Genomic DNA, 22,305 nt, shown 5'->3' with positions numbered 1-22,305 from the left:
CATCTGCCATGGAGTGGGAAACCACCTCTGAGAAGTCAGGCATTGGGATTCCCAAAGAACTGCCGTAGAGGCCCATCCTTGGGTTTCCGCTTGGTGGAGGTATGGGCTGAAATAGGCCCAGCCCTGCCCACCAAGCCTGAGCCAGCCCTCCTGTGATGTGACGGTGAAGCCACCGGGCCCTGCAGGCCCGGAGCACTCCCTGGGCTCACAGACACTGCCCTGCTGCAGGAGCACAAGTCCAGCACTGTTTTCTAGAGGTTGGCAGAAGGCCACAGAGACCTTTATTTTGAAATTTTAGATCATATCCTTTTATTCCCCCACCGCCACCCCCGCTCCCTGCTTCCTCTACTCTGTGGACTTGTCATGGAAAGCTTAGGGAGCGGTGACTACGTTCCGTGTGTGTGTGCTAAGTGCTGTAATAAGCAATACCCCCCACCTGATCCTTAAAATAACAGTGTGAAGTATGCACTGACTCTACCCTCATTTTATAGGTTGGGAAACCCGAGGCTCAGAAGAGCTTAGGAACTTGTCTGAGGTCACACAGCTGGAACCTGATGTACCCAGGATTTGAGTGCAGACGACCTTTCTCAAACCTGTATTCTTGGGGCGCCTGGGTGGCTCCGTCGGTTAAGCGTCCGACTCTTGATTTCAGCTCAGGTCATGATCTCACAGTTCGTGGGTTCAAGCCCCACGCTGGGCTCCATGCTGACAATGCGGAGCTTGCTTGGGATTCTCTCTCTCCCTCTGCTCCTCCCTCTCCCCGTCCCCTTCCCTCTCCCCTGCTCTCTCACAAAATAAACAAACTTAAAACAACAACAACACAAAGCCTGTGTCCTTAACTAGAGCGCTCCATCACCACCCTCGCTTGCCGCCTAGCTGGCAGAAGCGGACGGTGAATAACCTGCCCCCCTTCTTTTGGAGACTTGGCAACAGAGAGCTGGCAGTGGTTCTTAGGCCACAGAGAGAGCACGGTGGTGGCAGCAGGTGCCTGGCTACCAGACAGTAGTGCAGGGGAGCGCTTGGGCACGCCAGCTGTGGGGCCAGAGAGCCCTGTCTTTGCATCCCTGCCTCGCGCCGTCACCACGCCCTCTGTGTCAGTTTCCATGTCTGAGAATAACACCAGTAGTGACCCTCTAGGATTGTTGTTAAGATGAAATGAGATTTTGGCATATAATCACTTAGTGTCCGAATACGTTTTAGCTATTATTGTGAATGCCTTCTGAACCCTTGGGTCCGAGCCGGCCGTGGCGTCACTGCTCGGTGGAAACTATGGGAGCTGCTACCGGTGATCGTATCTGTAGGCTGTGGTTGCCCGAGCCCTGCTTGAGGTGCTGGCGCGAGAGATGATAACCATGGTGCCGTGCGGTATTCAGGTGTAGCTCCTGGTCGTCCGAAAGAGATTTCGGATTTGGAAGTTGTTGCTTCCCTTTTTTTTAGTTCTTTCTGCTCATTGAGGGACTTTAAGCTCCTTACGCACGCGCCAAGTTTCTTGAGACAGAGCACTTAGCATTCCGTCGAGGGTGGAAGAAAAGAAGGTTTGAACTTGTGAAAATGTCTTGTTCGCGACAATATACACCAGCCCTAAGGAAACGTGTGTGTAGATGGGGGAGTAGTTTTCACTCGTAAGGATCACTTTTTGTCTAGCCCAAAAGAACCAAAAAGGAGTGGCCTGACCCTGATTTGATACTCAGGCTCTTGTTCCAGGGCTACCCGCTTGTACACATTCCGGTAATATTAATTATGTAAACGTGCGTGTGTGTGCGCGTGCACACATGCGAGCGTGTGTTTTAATTCCACATAGGAACTTCGATTCTTGGGCCCTCTGGAACTAAAAGCTGTGTAAGAGGACGGTGATGATACCTTTCTTTATTGAGTTACTTAATGTATTTCAGGACCTGTGCGAGGTTCTTTTCATATACTTTCTGATGTCCTCAAAACGGTGCTGCAAGGCAGGTACTATTATTGTACCCATTTAACAGATGACGGAGTTGAGGCTGAAGGAGGGGAAAGACTTGTCCAGATCTTCATTACTCAGAAGAAGCAGGTGAAAGATGTACACCTTTGTCTGTCTTAACTTCCAAGGTCCTTTGTGCCAGCCTCTGACCGGCAAGGTGGTGTGTTTGTCTTGAAGGTCATAGATCTTGAAGCCAGAAGGACTTCATTTTTAAGGCATCTTTCTGTCTAGTGAGTCCTGACAACCAGAAGGGATGAGCTTTGAGACTGGACTTAGATTAGACTTGCAGATTTATCACAGGTTGGTAAAATGTTCGTTGTACTTTACTGTCAGCAAAGCGTATGGAAGCTTTGGTGACGTATTTGGGAGTGCCAGGGGGCCGGTCATTGTTGTGGGACTCTGCGGTATTGTGATGAGTGGTGCCCGGGGTGGCTCGTGTACAGGGTGGTGCCCTGATCGGGAGCTGCCCCTGAGTTGCATAGGACAAGTAGAGGTTGGAGAGTCTTCCGTATTGATTCACCTCTGAGATAGGGCATCAGGAACCCAGGATAAGAGTGGGCCAAGTGCTTTGCTTGATGGGTAAGCATTGTGGTTTTTTCCTCAAGCCTCCCTTTGCACACAAGGCAGCGCTGCCCCCTTTTAGATGAAGTTCTTGGATTGATGGAGCCTTTAGTTTTCCCGCTCCTTTAAATCTTGCTTTTCCATCAAGATTTGTCTGTCTGTACCATTTGCAAGTTAGACTCAAGGTCTCCCCCACACCTTTGGAAACCACGTACTCGTGTTACTGGCAAAAGCCCACGGGGAAATGTTAAATTTTATCCAGGCCATCTTATAAGTCGGTGTGGGAGAGGGTTTATGTAGGTGGCTGTTCCTGCCATGAAAAAGGGAGGGGGTCTCCTTTTCTCAGCCTCCATTGCGGAACATGTGGACAATGTTTCTCCCAAACTTTTCTTTCTTTTTTTTTTTTTTTTTTAATTCTTGTTTGGAATCCTGGGATGTTCTGCTTTAATCACCTTTGACTTTTGTGAAAGCCTTCCTGAATTCCTTGTGTCATTGAAGTAGAAGTGGACAGCGTGTATGACTTTGATTGAAGACGTCTCAGGATTGGCCCTAATTACGCGTCTAACTACCAGCTGACAAAGTGGAAGGATTAGAAGCTTGTTACGTGAAACCAGTCAGGAACATGCCGGGGCAGTGGCTGTAGACATCTGTGAAGCATTAATGATGAGACAATAGGTAATGGCGCCTTGCACATCTTACAAAGGGGTCCAGGAAACCATCAACCAGAGAAACCGTCTGAAAAAGGTTTTAGCGTTTTCGAGAAAGCCACACGTCAGCCATAGTGTTTGTGAGAATGGAGCCAGTAATCCAAGATGACAGGAGGTTTCAGAATTTGGTTGTAGGTAGAATTGTTCGCGACTTGCCCAGCTGGGGAGAAGAGACTCACCCTAAAGGATTGATTCTGTGAGCCAGCAAGTCGTTCTCCAAAAGTTATTTGAAATAATTTTTTTTTTTTAGTTTGGGCCTTTGACATTCTCTAGAGAGTGTTTGGTCCCGGGAGGCAGACCAGTGTGTTCTGTGTTCTGTGTCCTTTTCTGTCATTCAGTGCTCAGGATCTGGGGCAAGTCTTAACTTCTCTGAGACTTGGTTTACTTCTCTATAACTGGGGAAGAAACTCATGGAGCTGTGGTGAGACTTTTCCCAAAACCCACATGCGCCATGTGGGTAAGTTACAGTTCATAGTAGGCCTGTAGCAGAAGCCCGTTCTCTGCCCTTTCTCTTTGGAAATCGGTTTGCATTTTGGTTTTTTTGTTGTTGTCGTTTTTTAATGTTTATTTATTTATTTTGAGCGAGAGCGAGAGCGAGAGCGAGAGCGAGAGAGAGAGAGAGAGAGAGCGAGAGAGAGCACGGGGGTGGGTGGAGAGAGAGGGAAAGAGAGAATCCCAAGCAGGCTCCGTGCTGTCAGCACAGAGCCCGACTTGGGGCTTGAACTCATGACTTGGAACCGGGAGACCATGACCTGAGCCAATATCGAGAGTGGGACGCTTCACTGACTGAGCTACCCAGGCACCCCTGCATTTTGGGTTCTTCGTGTTGTGATAAAGAATGACTAATTTGGAAAACAAAATTATATGGATGATATATAATAGTCTTTAAAACACCATTGTTGATTCTAATAATATAGAATTTTATTAAAGATGATGATTTTGGAGGCGAATCTGTCTTCAGTCTTGAATTAATTTAGGATTGCTCTGTAAGCAGATAGCACTAAACTGTTTAATGAAGAGACTTGTTTTCTGGTCTTGGTTCATTTGCTACTTAGTTTATCTGATTAAGTCTGCATTAATTAGTTTTGTAAGTCTGGGCCTCAGTTTTTCTCGTTTTTAAAAGAAGTTGCTGATTCGATGGTTTCTCAGGCTCCCTTTAGCTTTCCCTTTCTCTGATTCTGCGCCTTGCAATCCGGAGAGGTAGAGGGAGGCACACCCAAGATAAAATGCTCCACTTCCCCAGCTGGCTCCAGAGCAGAGCCAAGAGCAGTGCGGAAGAAAGAAATCTGGCAGACAGCGATCCTGTCAGTTGTCATCTCACCTGGGATGTTTCCCTGCGTAAAGTCATCCCCTGTGCTTTGCCTGGCCGCCACAGAGAGCGACCAGCAGTTGCCTTCGAGTTGAGTGCAGATCGGGAGCTGAGTCTCTGTGCACGGAACAGGGGTCGGCGGGCTTTCTGGAGTATTGGCAGGGGCTGGGACAGGGGGAGGCTGCAGGAGGAAAAGGGCTTCTTTCTGCCTTACAGGGGAGGTAGAACACATGCACCTGTGCTTCCTCCCCTTGCTAAGCAGAGACCCTGCCTTGCCGTTTAGAATGTGCTCGCCCAGTCATGCCTCCTCCGGGACTCGATTGCTGACTCTGCATTGGGAAGTTTTCCCATCCCACCAAGTTTACCAGATAGACTTTGATCTTTGCGGAGAAACCATTCTGTGTTCTGTGAGGTTTGGGGACTATAAACACTGAATTGGTCATATCCCAAACCAGTGTTTTAAGCCACACTACAGCAAAGATACAGCTCCACCTGCTGAGTGTGATTCATTTGGGATCTCGCACTCCCTGAAGGGACGTGTTAAGGGAAACATCGGCTGATGGCTGTCGTAGTATTTGACACAGAGCCTCTGCAGGGGTTGCCAAGTTTTGTCTTGGAATAAATATACCAGGGAGAGAGGCACTTGGACATTCTCACTGCTGGGTGGGGAGTCGAGGTTGTTCAGGGGACTCTCTGGGGGTTGTCCCATTCGTCTGGTTTCAGTGGCCTCAGACGGGTTTGGGAACACCAGTAAATGCAGAGAAAGACGAATTGATGGAGATACTCCTTGGTGCTGTCCTGGCCAGAGGGCTTCAGAAATAAAGCTGAACGAGGAGAGAACAGTACAGAACAGAAAAAAAAAAAAAGAAGAAGAAGAAGAAGAAGATCTTTTGGGGCGAATATGGAATTTGATCAACTCTTACTGTTTTTCGGCTTTAGGGGAGCCATGGGTCTCACATGCTGCATCATAAACAGGGCGGGGGGTATGGGGGGGGGGAGTTGCCCTCCTTTGTTGGTGCTTCATGACTTGGAAACAGAAATCACGCTCCGCCTGCCTTGCTAGAGACTCCTGGCAGCCCAAGTGGAAAACCTGAGTCGAATGAGCAAAAAATCAGGGAGGAAAGGGCCCTTGAGCACCCACAAAACTGTTGTGTGAAAGTCCTAGCAGGTAAGCCGTGTGCTCTGCCTTCTGAGAAGGCTCTTGCCACTTCAGGAGGACGGGCTGCGGGGAGCTCCTGGGTCAGATGCCATACCAGACCCTCTGCCTCATTCCCGGTGGTCCCGCAGCACAGAGAGCGTTGCCAGGCCACACTGCTTCACGGTTTTAAAAACCACGGCTCCAAGGGACGAAGTGGTGACTGATTTAGCTCCACCCTGTAGGTGAAGTGGGAGAACAGGAATTTTTATTGTTATTAAATCACATCTGTGCCTTCACAGTCTTAGACTTCTTTGAAAAAAGCTGTGGACCCTTAACCTTGGAAAACTGTGTGCTCACATGTGTGCACACACACACACACACCCGCTTTCTCTCTCACACACACATGCTTTTGTAACATTTACGCCTCCACCTTCTTTTTTTTTTAATGTTTATTTATTTTTGAGAGAGAGAGACACACACACACACACACACACACACACACACACAGCATGAGCAGGGAGGGACAGAGAGAGAGGGAGACACAGAATCGGAAGCAGGCTCCAAGCTTTGAGCTGTCAGCACAGAGCCCGATGTTGGGCTCGAACTCATGGACCGGGTGATCACGACCTGAGCCAAAGTCAGATCACGCTTAACTGACTGAGCCACCCAGGTGCCCCTACACCTCTGCCTTCTTAAACACACTCCTGCTTTCTCATGCACACACCCACACATCTGCCTTCTTACACCCCCTACTTTCTCACGTACACACCTGCCTTCATACACATCCCTTCCTACACACTTTCTCTCCCACACATACATACACACCCCTCCCTTCATGCACACACATACCCCTACTTTCTCATGCATATACACACCCCTACCTTAACACACATGCCCCTACTTTCTCTGTCATGCATACATACACATCCCTACCTTCACACACACACACACACACACACACACACACACACACACACTTGCCTCCTTTCTCACACATACACACACATCTGTACCTTCACACACCCCTTTACAAACTGTCAAGGCGCTCACAAGCTGTGGAACAGTGACTCTGTACCCCAAGTTAAAAACCTGTGGTTTATTCCTTCCATCAGAGTTGCTGCTGTTTTTGTTCTGTTTGTTTTTAAACAAAAATAGGTTTCCAGTTTCCACACTCATAGTAGATTAAAAGTAACAGATGAAGTGTAGCTAACGGAAGATCAGAAAAATGTAAAAAGCAGACACCGGGCTGTGTTCCAGGAACCCTCTGCCAGTGAGAGATGGTTTAACTGTGTTCCCTGCTTTGTCCTCTCTGTAAACACACGGACCCTGTAGAACATTTTAGAAGGGTTACCATCTCTCCGGATGAAAACAAGGTTGATACTTTGGTTATTGGAGGGGCTCCCAGCTCCTCAGTGATGATGGGGTGAGTGACGTGTCCGTAGTTCTGAGGGTTGAACAGAGTGGCATAGACCTTTCCTGCTGTTTGCCTTCTTCCTTGGGTCACAAGCTCCTTGGGGGCAGGGACCATGTCTGACTAGTCCAGCCCTGTGTCCCCCGTGTGTGCCCATCCCTCGCACGGTTGTGCTAACTGAATCAAGTGGAAAGATAGCGTGATGTGTGGTAGAAAACCTCTCAGCATGAAGGTGCGGGCTCAAGTGCTGACTTCGCCACTGGCCTTGTGACCTTGCCAGACTTTCTCTGAACCTCATTATTAGTCCATAAGATGAGAGGGCGGGACCTAGATGCACTCGAAGTCCATCCTGTGATTCTGATAGAATTTTCGTAGAGCGGAGACTTGTAAAGGCATGGTGGTGTTTCCAGAGGGATCCAGAGCACGGTGGTCCCGCCACTGCCACTGTAAAATGGTTTTTATATCGCGCAGTTTTCTCCTCGGTTTTTGGCAAATGACATTGATCTGGCTGTGATGATATGCGGCACTAACCCCAAAAGGTGGAAGGAGGCTTGATCTCCCAAATGGGCTTTCACTGTGGCTTTGATTCGCTTGCTAGAGGGTATTGGGCTTTCCCGTGGGAATGAAAAGTCATCAGAGGGAATGCTTGTGTGTGTTTGGTGAGCCATGTCCTTCTGCGCTCGGCCCTCACCACCATGCGTCCCTCCCAGAAGATTCAGCCAGAGGGCAGTCAGTCAATGGAAGAGACACTTTTCCAGAGTGACCTACAGACGAGTTGTGGGTTGGGCTGGCTGGTGAATCTTTCCCCAGAGAGCCCCCAGCACAACTTGTTCCTGAGCCACATGGCAGAAAAGAGATGCACCTTGTAAACAGAGTTGCTTCTTGGGTCACAGATGATACAAGACAAGTCATGGTCAAGTTAGACCCCATAAATTTGTGGGAAATCAGCCTGGGTGAAGTCTGCCTCGGTGCTGTCTGTGAAGCAAGAATTGACTTAAGCCGCTCGGGAATGTAAACGCGTGAAGGTCTTGATGAACTTAGGAAAGACTGTAAAGGCCTTGAAGCTTTGGGTGGTTGTTTATGTACAGACAGATGCTGTTAAGTGCACATCGGCCTTGGCCAGACACCAGCGCGGGCCAAGCAGGACTTCCGCTCAGAAATCCACACAGTCGGAGTCACTGCTTGTCCTTGAAATTACAAGAGCGTGTTTTAAAAGGGCACGCAGAAACCACACGCACGCGAACGAGGCCACAACGCTGTCCTCTAGCAGGTGGTCCGTCCCCAACTTCTTGGGCCTCCTCCCGTTTCCAGTAAGTGCCCTCGTCCTGTCTCTCCTGCCTCTTAAAGTTCCTGACCCCCCCTGCCCACCTCCCACTGTCCTCTCCAGCCACACAGCCACAGCCCTGGTTGCTGTAGAGGCTCCTGTCCTGGCTCTCCTGCCCCTGATCCCATCTCTGGTCAGACCGTCTCCCCCACAGTCACCAGAGACGTCCTTCTGTATCAGTTACTATTGCTGACTAACAGAGTCCCCCCCAAATCTAGTGACCTAAAATAACAGAAATCCTTATGTCAAGTGCTTTCTGTGGCTCAGGAAATTCAGGTGGGCCTTGGGTGAGTGGTTCTGGCTTGGGGTCTTGAGCTCTTGCCATCAGACAGCTAGCTGCAGCTGGAAGAGGGGACATCGGGGGGCTTGGTGACTCTCATGGTCCCTTCATGTGGCTTTCCTGTGTGGGTTATCTTGGGCTTCCTCACAGTGTGGCCGCTGTAGGGCAAACTGTTTACATTGAAGCTTGGGGCTCCAAGTCCGAGTGTTCAGCACTCAAGATGGAAAATGAATTGTCCTTCCAGATGGCTAACAGACACATGAAAAAGGTACTCAACATCACTCATCATCAGGAAAATACAAATCAAAACCACAGTGAGATATCACCTCACACCAGTCAGAATGGCTAGCATTAACAACTCAGGCAACGATAGATGTTGGCGAGGATGCGGAGAAAGAGGAACCCTTTTGCACAGCTGGTGGGAGCGCAAGCTGGTGCGGCCACTCTGGAAAACAGTGTGGAGGTTCCTCAAAAAACTAAAAAGAGAACTACCCTACGACCCAGCAATTGCACTCCTAGGCATTTATCCATGGGATACAGGTGTGCTGTTTCGAAGGGACACATGCACCCCCATGTTTATAGCAGCACTATCGACAATAGCCAAAGGATGGAAAGAGCCCAACTGTCAAGTGCATAAAGAAGATGTCGTGCGGGGCGCCTGGGTGGCGCAGTTGGCTAAGTGTCCGACTTCAGCCAGGTCACGATCTCGCGGTCCGTGAGTTCGAGCCCCGCGTCGGGCTCTGGGCTGATGGCTCAGAGCCTGGAGCCTGTTTCCGATTCTGTGTCTCCCTCTTTCTCTGCCCCTCCCCCGTTCATGCTCTGTCTCTCTCTGTCCCAAAAATAAATAAACGTTGAAAAAAAAAATTTTTTTTTAAAAAAAAAGAAGATGTCGTGCGCGCACACACACACACACACACACACACAGGAATATTACTCGGCAATCAAAAAATTAAATCTTGCCATTTGCAACATTGTGGACAGAACTAGAGGGTATTATGCCAAGCGAAATTAGTTAGAAAAAGACAAATATCATATGACTTCACTCATATGTAGACCTGAAGATACAAAACAGGTGAACATAAGGGAAGGGAAGCAAAAATAATATAAAAACAGGGAGGGGGGCAAAACTTAAGAGACTCTTAAATATAGAGAACAAACAGGGTAGATGGAAGGGTTGTGACTGGGCAGGTGGGCTATAAATAGGTAAGGGCATTAAGGAAGACACTTGTTGGCATGAGCACTGGGTGTTCTATGTAGGGGATAAATCACTGAATTCTACTCCTGAAACCATTATTGCACTATGCTAACTTGGATGTAAATTAAAAACAAGTTTTAAATTAAAAATAAATAAATTTTTTAAACAGAAAAAGTTAAAAAAAAAAAACGAATTGGCTTTTATGGCTTGGCCTCAGAAATCGCAGAGCATCAATTCTGCTATTCTCTGTTGATAGAAATAGCCATCAAAGTTCTCCCATTTCCAAGGAGGGGGTACATAGACTCCACCTCTCAAAGGGAGGAGTGTCAAAGTCACGTCAGAGGAGCAGGCCCGGTGAGAGAGCTTGTTATGGCCATTTTTGGACAATGTAATCTGTTTAACCTTCTGAGACGCAGCAGCGTTCCTGTCGTTGCTCTGTGGACAAATCTTTAGGAACTCCTAATCCCTCTGGAGAAGTCGATTTTAAAGTTTGTGAGGCCAGAGAACATGGCACAGAAGCCTTTCTACAAAGTAGGCTGCGGCACAGCTGCCGGGAGACCTGAGGTCTGGAGCCCGGGCTTGGAGCCTGCTTAGAAAACTGCTGCCCTCTGAGCCGGGTGGGCGGAAACCAGCCTGACCGGAGGCCCTTCGCGATGAGGCCCTAGTCCCCTCCCAGTGCCACTCCTTCCTCCTCCGTGTCCCTGTGTGTCCTCTTCCTTACCCATTTATCGCAGGGCCTCTCTTCCCCACCCCCCAACTCCCCCTCCATCCCCCCATGCCTGCCTCGTGCACTCCTAGCCTGTATTGTATGTAGCCAGTGATAAAACATGAGGTTCCCCGTACCACTTAGTGTCACCTTTACTGTGACTTTTTTCATTTTTGGGGATAGGTGTGTGCGCTGAATTAGACTTCGAGTTTTTTACAGGTTGGGACGTGTCCTGTGCCTGGGGGCTGGATAAATTGTTTGGTGAGGATTTCCAAATCAGTCTGTGCCTTTTTACTTCATTTTACAGGGCCGAGTTTTAACTGCTTGCAAATGATGGACAACCCTGGCGGCTGTCTTAGAATTCCATAGGAGATTTTTGTTTTAGGCTGTAGTGTTTTATTCAGCTTGTTATTCTGAAAAATTGTTTCTAGTCTGTATTAACAGTGGCTTTATTTGTTGGAGGGTGATTGAAGCAGTTTTGTGTTTTTTCTTCAAGTCGTGTGAAAAACGAGCAGAAAGTGAAACATTTCCTCACTTGATTTATGTGCTTAAACACACACGCCCCCCCCCCCCCCCCACACACACACATACCCAGAACTCGTAGTCTGATCCTGTAGAACCTTACCAGCCTGAAGTGGGGTACCTGTCCCCTCCTTACTCTTTGACGTCCTAACAGAGACTCTTCCTAACAAAGATCTTTTTTTCCCATGCAGATTTTGACTACAGCATAAGTTCCTGAAGACACTTTGTTTTACTCAACCATTCAGCATCAAAAACAGTGCTTGTCACCTAGGAAACACTCGAGTAGTTATCGAATGACTAACGGAATGGGCAGAGAACTCTGCGGAGGGAGGGGCGGTGGTCATGTTTTTATTATTTACCCTTCAGCCTGGAGACCACCACCAGCGGGAGGTAGACCTGCTGAGGCGTGTTGTCTGCGGGACGTGTCTGGGAGCACTTTGGGCTTTGAAGGCGCCGTCCGTCCATGGGGAGCACTCAGTCGTGGGATGAGCGTCCACAAAATACACAGAAAGCCGGTTCAGGGCAGGAATCGGGGCGGGAAGCCCAAGCCTGACAGCCGGTCACTGTGTCTCTGGGCTCACTCACGTCGTTGCCCGGAGCTGCGGGCCGTCTGTGTTCTCTTCGTTCTCTGGTGCTGGGTCCTGTTTGGACCCCTCAGGGTATGGGGTGACTCCCGGGTGAAGGGCCCCGGTTCACTCTAATTTTAACTTTTTACAAGCTGTCGTTAAGCTTCTCCATGTTGCTTCACTTCTGGGAAGCCTTCGGTCCTTTTCCTAATTTAACGACAGACGTCCTCAGCCCTCGAAATTTGTAGTGAAACATTTCCGAGTAGGATTCATTGGGATTAATGCAAAATAGGAGTTAGACCATTTTGCAGTTGTGTTTTTCTAGTGCTCTCAAATAGATGCAGTCAGACAGAGGACCGTCCAGGACGGGGCCTCCGAGCCGCTGGCGCCCTCGGGGGCGAGGCTGTGCTCAGGCTGCATGGAAGGGTGGACACCAGATCTTTCCATGTGGCTCTTTTCTGGCCAAGTTATGACTTTCTCTTCCTAGATAATACGCTGCTCAATTTCTAGTTTATTGCTTTTGACTTCCTGTATGTTCTGGATGAAGGTTTCAGCATAGCTAGGTTTACTTCTATCTAACTTTGGTTTTTTTGTTCTCAGGAAGAGTATTAATACCCAGTTGAGAATATTTCTAAAGACCAGAAGTTTTTAGGGGTTGTGAGTGGTCTGTGAATTAGAATTGTGTGTAAAATGTTTCTGTGCGGTTTTCTAGAGCCTTAGCTTTGATCAGAGTCTGAGCGTCTACAGTCCCCCAAAATGACTTTTAACTGACTTTTAAATTAGGGTTTTCAGACTTGACTCTGGCATTTGGGGTCAGGTTTGTTGGGGACTGTCTTCTGCATCGTAGAATGTTTGGAAGCATCTCTCGTTCCTACCCATCAGATGCCAGTAGCGCCTTCTCTTCCTGTGATGACAACGAAAAAATACTGCCATGCATTGCCAGATGTCTCCTGGGGGTTCGTGGGAGGGCAGGATCAACCCCAGTTGAAAACACTTGTTCACAGCTTTTTTTTATTAATGTTTATTTTGAGAGAGGGAGAGCGAGTGTGAGCATGTACTAGCCAGGGAGGGGCAGAGAGAGCGAGAGAGAATGAGAATCCCAAGCAGCCTCTGTGCTGATATGGGACTCGATTTCATGAACCGAAACCAAGAGTCAGACATTGAACCGACTGAGCCGCCCCGGCTTTTTTTTTAATAGACGTGGTTTTTTAGAGCAGTTTTTAGTTCCCAGGAAAATTGAGCAAGAAGGTACGGAGAGTGCCCGTATATTCCCTGCCTTACAACACATGGCCTTCCCCACTATAAATCAGCATTCCCCACCAGAGTTAACACTGCTGAATCTATACTGACACATCATAATCATTCAAAATCCGTAGTTTCCATTCGGATTCACTCTTCGCGTTGTACGGTCTGTGCTTTGGGACACATTCCAGTGACACGTGTCTACTATTATAGTACCGTGCAGAGTGGTTTCACTGACCTGAACATCCTCCCCTTCAGCCTCTGGCAATCACTGGTCTTTCTCCTGTCTCCATAGTTTTGCCTTTTCCAGAATGCCACCTCGTTGGAATCACTAGTATGTAGCCTTTTCAGACTGGCTTCTTTCACTTGGCATTCAGGATTCCTCCATGTCTTTCCATGGCTTGGTATCTTTTCTTTTCAGCCCTGAATAGTATTCCGGTGTCTGGATGGGCCACAGGTTGGCTTATCCATTCACCTACGGAAGGGCATCTCTGTTGTTCCCAGGGTGGGGCAGTTATGAATAAAGCTGGTATGAACATTTGTGTGCAGGTTTTTGTGTGGGCGGTCGTAAGTTTTGAGCTCCTTTGGGTAAATACCAAGGCGTGCGGTTGTTGGATCATACGAGTACGATGGCAGGTGCATGCTTCGCTTCGTGAGAAGCCACCAAACTGTCTTCGAAGGTGGCTGCGTCCCATTTTGCGTTCCCACCGGCAGCGAGTCAGAGTTCCTGTTGCCCCACAGCCTTGTGGGCAGAGTCCTGGGTCTGGGCCACTCTCATAGGGGTGTAATGGGATCTCACTGCTGCTTTCGTTTGTATTTCTCCGCATCTCCCCGGTAACAAATGATGTGGAGCATCTTTTCATATTCTCATTTGTCATCTGCCTCTCTTCTTCAGGGAGGTGTCTGTTTAGGTCTTTGGCTCATTAGTTTACATCTTTTAGCTAGTTTGACTTGAATACTTTAGGGTTTTCTGTTCTGGCACGGTTGTGGGGGAGGGGAGACCTAGCTGCTCGTGTCTCCAGTTTACAGCAGCCGGAAAGACTTGAGGGCTAGGTTGAGTGGGGTGGATGTTACATTTATATTTTAAAATGTCAAGATACTTACAACATGTATTAATACACATACACAGACAGTACTCCCAAACACATACTGTTGTATATTAAAAATTACACGGGTATTAAGTGAATCATTGCAACAACCCTGTGAAGTACATACTGTCCCATTTTACGGATAAATACAGGCTTGGAGGGGTTAAGAAATTTGCCCAAGGTTCTTTCTAGTTGATGAATGGCAGAACTGGACGTTGACTAGAAGTCTCTCTGGCGGTAACTACATTTTTCTGCGTTCTCGACCTGTTAAGTGGTGTTAAAACGTCTTCCCGTGCCAGTAGGCCAGACCCATGTCACTATGGCCTTGGCTGGCGTAGATAGACGGCATGGTGCAAGCGGGGAACCCACGGTTGCTGGAATGTTCCACCGAACAGAACAAGTGCTTTACCATTTCTGGGGTGAGAGAGAGTATGTGCGTGTGCATGTGTGTGTGTGTGTCCAGCTTTGCAGGGTAGTAGTGACGGTCGTGTGTCCCAGAATAAAGTGTCACTGATCACCATCTTCAGCAGGGCACAGGTTGGTTTTGTATTTGTTTGTTTTGTTTTCTTTTTTAAAAACAGCCTGCTGTATGCGCCACATCAGTTACCTGGGAGTGAAACAGCCTCCAGCCACCTCGATGTGTTCATTCCTTGGCGAAGTACAGAGCGGATCCTCGCCCCACAGCATCCGTGGTTAACATACCTAGGGCACAGGCGGTCCTACTCGGGGGTTCTATTTCACTAAGGCCAATGTGGCATCTCCAGGATTACTTTGTGTATTTTATGAAGATACTCTAGTGTGTTGATGGAGGGCTTTTAAAGATTCTGCACTTGGTCTGGGCAGAGCAGGTTTGGGACACGCATGAGGCGGTGCCTCTGCGCCATCGGGCCAGCCTCCCTGCCTGTACTTCTCAGGGTGCGTGCGGTCGTCTGCCCTGTCTGCCTGGGCTGCCTTTCTCCCCTTTCTCGTCGTGCCTCCTGTGCCGTAGCCCCCTGGGCACTGATTACTGTCACTTCACCCCCACTCGGTCCTTCCTCCCTCCGCCCTCCTGCCTCCGTCATCGGTCCTGTATTTATGAGGGCTGGCTGGCGGCTCGTGGTAAATGTGTGCAGACTGAATGCCAGATGAGGCGAGAGTACTGTGAAGCTCACGGTATAGTCTTTATCCTCCTGGGCCCCTGCGGCTGCAGTGACCCCCGTGGGCTGCTCTGGCCGTCTGCTCTGCAGCTGGAGCGACCTCTTGACTGTAGATGCTCCAGGTCTCGGTCTCCTTTGTAAGGGCCTGGCGCCTGCGGACATGTTCCAAGCTTCCGTTGAATTCACCGAAACACTTTAACCTTGGTGTGCATCTTGCCGGTTGTTCTTTGCCTGGTAACATTACCTGACTTGTATGTCCAAGTGACAGCAAAGGAGAAAGCCCAACTTGCTGTTGGAGCGTGCTCCCTTGTGGGGCTGATCAGGAGGTCACATGTCAGCATCTCCCACAGTCTGTTGAATTGGAAAGGGAAAGCCGAGGGGCATTGAGCTGTGGGTGGAGCTCTGGCCTGCTTCCCACTTGGAGTATGTTCTGGATGCCTCCACGTGAGATTGTGCCGTCACAGAGCCTGTCCCCCTCTCTCTGGGAGATGTGTTGGAGGGCCCGCTGCAGTCCTGCTTGGAGTTAGAGTACCCTGGGCAAGCTGAAACTGCAAGAATGCTTTTTCAGAGGGGGTTTTAGGGGAGCCTGGGTGGCTCATTTTGATTTTGGCTCAGGTCACGATCTCACGGTTTGTGGGATCAATCCCTGCATCAGGCTCTGTGCTGATGTGCAGAGCCTGCTTGGGATTCTCTCTCCCCCCGCCTCTCTGCGCCGCCCCGCCCCATACACACTCTCCCTGTCTCTCTCTTCCTTGCCCCCCCCCCCACCATTTCAAAACAAATAAATAAACTTAAAAATAATAATAAAAGGGGTTTTTGGCGCTTCTGTTGGCAAAAGCAAAATAACACAGACACGTCTGTTTCTCTTTTCACAGAGCGATCAGCAGCTGGACTGTGCCTTGGACTTGATGAGGCGCCTGCCTCCACAGCAAATCGAGAAAAACCTCAGCGACCTGATCGACCTGGTATGAGCTTTGTTCTTATGGTTTCCTTCGGGCTGTGGCTCCCAACTGGTTGTGTTTGTGTGCCTTTTGCCATGCGGCGCTCAAAACACGGCAGAAACCTTCCACCCCCACTGAGCTCTGAGATTCCTCCACGCGGTTGTCTCGGAGCCAGCTGCGTTTGCAGAGCCCAAGATAGGACTTCTGAAGTTGGTCACCGTCTGTCTCCTTGCTCCGCGCAGGGAGGAAGAGGCCATACACGCCCAGCAGGCACTCGGTAGTGCCCGGAGCCAGGCTTCCTTCATTTCTTTGCTGTTGTGGAAGTTTCTCCAACCAAGGCACTGCAGAATCTACCCTGTAACATACTTGAGGGCTTCCCTTCCACTTGGAATGGTATAGAACACAAAAGCCGGCGTTCAAAGATCTCATCACACCTACTTTTTAAATGTGTCTTTTCTTTTTAATTCGGAATGATTGGTCTCACAATGAGAGAGAGAATCTGGTGGGAATGCCAGATTAACTGGCACCATGATATTATTTGAAATAGCTCAAACTATTTTAAATAACCTATAAAGCTATGGGAAATATTGAAAAGAAGTAAAATAAACTAAAATCAGGCCCCACGAGGCCAACCGAGTTGCTAGATTTTTTGGCCAGTACATTCTGGCTCCGGCTCTGGCACCTGGGCCTCCGAGTCCAGTCCCCTGTTGTGCTCATGGCCCCCATGTCTTCTGGATGTGATCATCAGCTGCCGACCGTGGCTCATCGATGAGGTGGCTTTTACTGTAATGGATTGAAAACTTGTCCACACGCTTCATTCCGTTGTATGAGTTCAGAGCAGTTGTACTAGCAAAGCCTTACCGCGGGAGACTCGTGTCATCGCCACGGAGAACTTCCCAGCAGTCTGCAGGCCCCTACTCGCAACTGTCTGTGTATTTATAGGCACCCAGAGTCCCAGTCGGGAGGCAGCTGTGTGACACAGTCAGCCCAGTGAGGAGTTGTGAACCCGCTAGCTTGTGCGGGTAACAGTTCCGCAAGTAAGGAGGAGGAGGAGGTTTCTTGAGGTGAGCGGCCCTGATGAGAAAGACAGCGACAGGTACTTGCGACGCAAGGCGCGATGGGTCCCGGCTGACACGGAGGCGTGTTAGGGGCATGTGAAAGAAGAGTGGGTGAAATCGCGAGGCAAACGAGCCTCCGAACGTGCAGAATCAAGTCAAAACCCAGAGCCTGGGAGGTGCCTTCAGCCCGTGAGGGGAACGGAATGGACTCGAGGGGGTTGGTGGGCAGGCCCCCTCTGAAAGGGCAGGGGCCGCTTCGTTCCAGCTGCTTGTTTGTTGCCCTGTGGGAGGCTGGTCCTCTGTTACTTGCTTTCGGATTTTTCTGGAGAAGCCATACATTTAGAATTTGATGTGAAACTTCCTGATTTTCCAGCATTGGCCCAAACATTGGATTGGTTAGACCTGATTTTGTAAACAATCTGGGTGTGAGGATGTGCAGTGAGTTGGGCGGGGCAGCTTGGGGGGTGGGGGGGGTTGTTGAGAGAAAGCAGTCTGTGTTGGGAAATGGTGAAATACAGAGTTGGGTGGTTCCGAGGGGTCCCTGAAGGTCAGAAGGAGGGCTTGAACGTGAGGCGGTGGCTATTGTCACCATCATCCACTCCGTGAACTTGGGGCACACCGGGCTGTGCGGACTGGTTTGCTGACTCCCAGCCCCGTTAAAGTAGCGAACTGGGAAGTGCTGTATTGTTTTGTGTTTTTCCTGATGGGAGATTTTTGCTTATTTTTGCTTGATCGTATGTGGCAGAGGTGGGCAGAGGCTGAAGGTATGATCAGATCCCTAATTGGGTCAGTGGCGCAGGCCTGTTTGTCTTTAAACTCAGCATGAAAGCATGCTTGGCTGAGTTTAAATTCAGTGTGCCAATTTAGCTGTTACCGTATTTTAGAAATCAACCGAACATAGAAGAAATGATGAGCAAATTTTTCTCAGTAGACCATTCCTGGGGCTATTGTGTTCTTAGGGCAACTGAAGTGTTCTACAGCTGTGTGTTTTCTGTGCGATCCCCTCGCCGCTCTCTATTTCAGAGATGTGCCCAGAGCCGCTTTTATGGGAACCTGGTCAGCTTCCCTGGCTAGGTCTGGTACTTGTACTTGGGCTTGGCAGGAGTGAAGGAGAGCCGCCTCTCACCGCAGCCACATACTGGGTGCGAGAGGCCCGCCGTGGCACGTACTTTGCAGAAGGGTGCTTGGGCCCAGGTTGAAGCACCACCCTGCACCTGCCCCAGATAGGTGACGTGCTCTGTGGCATCCTGTGGGTTAGTGTCAGAGGCACTGCTTCCCCCCTTCTAACTTTGTCTTCCGTAGAACGTGGCTGGCGAGGGGCTGGAGGGAGACGCGGGTGGCAGGTTCAACAGCTAACAGTTGAACGCCTGCTGTGTGCCCAGGACTGGGCCGGGTGCTTTAGTTTATTTTTCTATTTTTCTATTATTATTATTTTCTATTATTTTTATTTCATCTGATTTTCACAGTCTCCCTTGAAATGTATGTAGGACCACTGCACCTCTTTTAGGTGATTTAGACTTGGTCAGGAAGAAGCCGGGGCGGTGGTGTGGCTGAGCAGCACCAGGAATCCCAACTCCTCCGGGTGGGATCACTCTGCTGGGTACCTTTTGGTGAATCACTCACCCCTAGAGCAGCAGATTAAATATGGTACGTCTTCCTAACGTGTCCGTCTTACCTGTTTGGGGAAAAGGGGGTTAAATAATTCATCAGTAATTTAAAATATTAAAATGTATGTTTTATGGAGAGTAATTTAGAATTAAATTATATAATTCAGGGGCGCCTGGGTGGCTCAGTCGGTTGAGTGTCCGACTTTGGCTCAGATCACGATCTCGAGGTTCGTGGGTTCAAGCCCTGCATCGGGCTCTGCTGTGCTGACAGCTCAGAGCCTAGAGCCTGCTTCAGATTCTGTGTCTCCCTCTCTCACTGCCCCTACCCCACTTGCACTCTGTCTAGACTCTCTCTGTCAAAAATAAACATTAAAACATTTTTCATACAATTGAAAACAACAGCAGCAGCAGCAGCTAGAGACTTGAAAGACGCTCCCTTCTTAGAGCTAGGCCACGTGGGATTAGCACTTCACTTTTGTCCAGTGCTTTGTGGGGAGGTTGGAGGGGTGCCGACTTCCCCTCACCAAGTTGTGTGGAGGCCAGCCTTGGGCCCCATCTACCTCCTGAGGCTGAACAGGAGGCCGTATGTAATAGATCCCCATCATCCAGCATGGGCTGGGGAATCAGTGTGCTCATTAATTTTTTAATTTGAAGTATGATAAATCTCAAAATGGAAATGGAGCATGACTTTTCGCCGAATTAGGATCTGGTAAAGCACACCTCATTAAAACTTATATTGACATGCTTCAAAGGCCACTTTTTGATTAATGGCCTTGCGTCAAGGTCCTCGCTATGCACTGTAGTGTATAAGGAGCACTTGGGCCCATTTTGTTCAAGATCCCGTGACCAGTCCTAGAAATTCCTTCTTTGAATGTTTGTCTTTCATTGCTGCTAATTTTCTTCTCTTTGCCCTGGGAATGACAGGGTTTGTTTGCCTTTTTTTTTTCTTTTCTTTTTAACTGGGTCTGCAGTATTCTTTTCATTCCTGTAAGAGGTGGTCTGTGCTGAGTGTACTGCTGTGCCTCTGAAGTTCCCAGAGCTATAATTTCCGAAAACTCACACCGCCACGGGTCCGTCTAGAAGCAGTGTGTGTATCCAGGCCTTTGTTTCACGTGATCTGGGATCAGTCCAGTGTTTTCCATTGCGGCGAACGCACCGCTCGGTGCAAATCGCAGTCATTCCTCCCATGCTCACCTGCCGAAAATAATGAAGGGGCAGTAGTTGTTTTCAAGAGAAGTCTCCAATTTTAAGACTGACAAAAATGTGAGGATTTGCCAGCATTCTCCATGAAGGTAACGACCACGCTTAGATGTTAGAGCCAGAGAACTGTAGGGGAATTGATCCGGTCCACCAGCGGTCCAGTTACAGAGCAGTATTAAAGAGAAATGTGGCGTGTGCGTGGCCGCGAGGCCGGGGCAGCCCGATTTATCATGCCCGTTGAGTTTTCTTCCGTCTCTTTTCTTTCCAGTATTTGAGCGTTTGCTGCCTCGGGATTATGGTGCATGCTGGGATTGGTGGGAAATGACCTTCCTTTGCAGATGGCCAAAACATCCATTTTATTACATATTAATCCTGTCGTACTAGAGCGAAGCCAGCCGAAATCCGTTGTTAAGCTGTTTCAAAAATACCCACTTCGTCCGTGTGGGCCAAGAATCATATGATGTTTAGATGCTCCCTTGGCTCCCTGAACTTTGACCTTCTGTGGCTTCGTTCTGCACACTGGCAGCTCTAGCCGAAACTTGGCTGGGTGTATTTTGAGCCCTGAGCTGAGGAAGGAGTTTGTTTCTGCGAGTTGGCACCCAGCAGGCCATCCGTCCTTTGCCCTCTTTCAGAGCAGACCAAAAATAGCCCTAAATCCGTTTAACCAGGCAGGAGAGTCTTTGCCTGCAAACGTTGGTTGTTTAATTTTTCATTCCTTCTTTCTTTTGTGATGTAGCCACCTAGAGGTCCAGCTCGTGAGTGTCCCCAGACCTAACTCGAGCCAGGGGGAGGTCATCAGCTGGGAAAGCCCCCAAGCTATCCTGGCCAGGCCTGGGGGTTAGAGGCGGGAAGAGGCATCCTGGTGCTTCTCCCAGCGAGTGGAGGACCCGGTCAGTTTTCGTGGCCGCATATCCCTCTTTGTAGCAGCCAGAATTGCCCTCCAGAAATAGAAGGGGCCAGCTGGGTGCAGGGTTTTGCCCTGCCAGCCTCAGCAGCCCTGGGCTTTGAATGGCTTGCAGAAAGTGTCTGCCTCTCGGCAGCGTGAGGGCTGCAGGGAGCATGCGATTCTTTGCACCTGACAGGTCAGAAGGCTGGGGTGCACGGCGGGTTCTTAGGCACCGGGGGCCCAGCAGATGAGCAAGTGGGAACCTACAGCTTGAAGTCTCCAAGTCTCCTGCTCTCCGTGAGGCAGCTGGTGGAGCCAAGCTCTCAGACATTTGTGAATCTGCTGAAATGAAGGCGAATACTATATTTAATCGTCCATTAATATTATCGTGTCTGATTTCTGCCAGGCATTGTTACTCAGTGTTCAGTCTTTAATAGCAGAACCAATGAGATCTGGAAGTTCTTCTCCCATTGGTGGCTCTGTGAATGAAACACCAAACCCACTCCGTCCCCAGGTGGTGAAGACACGCGGGGCCTGGGGACCGGGGCCTTGCAGGCCAAGACGATCCAGCTTATCTGTACACAGGAGTGAATAGGCTTGTATCTTCTTCCTGCCTGACTTGCCCCTTATTGTCACCATTGAAAACCGATCTCCACCAGCACTTTTTCCTCCTTTGTTTCAGAGGCGACATTTAAAATGTCTTCTTTCAAAAAAAAAAAAAAAAGTGTCTTCTCCTTTCTAAAGGGGTCTTCGCTTAAGTGGGTGAAAAGTTCGTGGATTGAAGTCCACACTTACGGGGCACCTCGTCTGAGTCAGCTGCTGTGCTCAGCCCTGGGAAGAAATGCAGCCTTTATTCCTTGGCTCCCTTTCCACAGGAGAAAATACCAGGATCCTTAAACCCGACCCCTAACGAGAAGGACCTTGGCTGGGTTCTCTCGGCCCGTTGGCCTTTACCGGTTAATCAGCTCTGAGGGGGGCTGTCAAGAGCTGCAGAGCTGAGTTGCTCTTTCTACAAGAATGTAATATCCCTGTGTGTCAAATACTCTTCCAGGGGCTGAGGACACAGGACGAAAGCCCTGGCTCCATAGAGCTGGCACTTAATGGAGAATTGCGGGAAGACTTTGGCCGGGGCCAGCTCGGCACTGTCTATCTATCAGGCAGATACCCAGCCGGAGCATTTGTTGTCTTTACTTGCGTAAAGGCGGTCGGGTCTCCTCGGTGGTCGGGCCCCAGCGGCAGGGAGTGTGTGCTGTCTCCCCCTGGCTCTCCGCTGGCCGCCTTTCACCGGGCCTCTCCCTGTTCCTCCAGTTCTTTCCCCATAGCATTCCGTACACTGGAGCAGATACACCTCTTTGGAGTTTGGGGGGCAGGTCCCAAAGTGGCTGCATGGAGTAGAGAATTTTATGTTTCTTCTTTTTAAACAATTACATTCCAATCCATAACATGCCCACATGTAAGACATTTTAATATAAAA

General features: G+C 49.3%; 1 protein-coding gene across 4 annotated transcripts in view; it reads left to right on the top strand.

The window, feature by feature from the left end:
- CAPZB (capping actin protein of muscle Z-line subunit beta) overlaps positions 1-22,305 on the top strand; it is a 134,871-nt gene that overhangs the window by 46,091 nt on the left and 66,475 nt on the right. For all 4 annotated transcript variants that reach the window (XM_040463084.1, XM_040463071.1, XM_040463069.1 and 1 more), the window contains exon 2: positions 16,015-16,104. In XM_040463084.1, the coding sequence (XP_040319018.1) occupies positions 16,015-16,104 (90 nt within the window). The remainder of the gene's footprint in view (positions 1-16,014; positions 16,105-22,305) is intronic.

Source organism: Herpailurus yagouaroundi, unplaced genomic scaffold (genome assembly GCF_014898765.1).
Source record: "Herpailurus yagouaroundi ecotype Mexico unplaced genomic scaffold, PumYag 77, whole genome shotgun sequence".
NCBI lineage: Eukaryota > Metazoa > Chordata > Mammalia > Carnivora > Felidae > Herpailurus > Herpailurus yagouaroundi.
The sequence above is the reverse complement of the archived record's forward strand: the minus strand, read 5'-3'. Positions and strand labels throughout refer to the sequence as shown.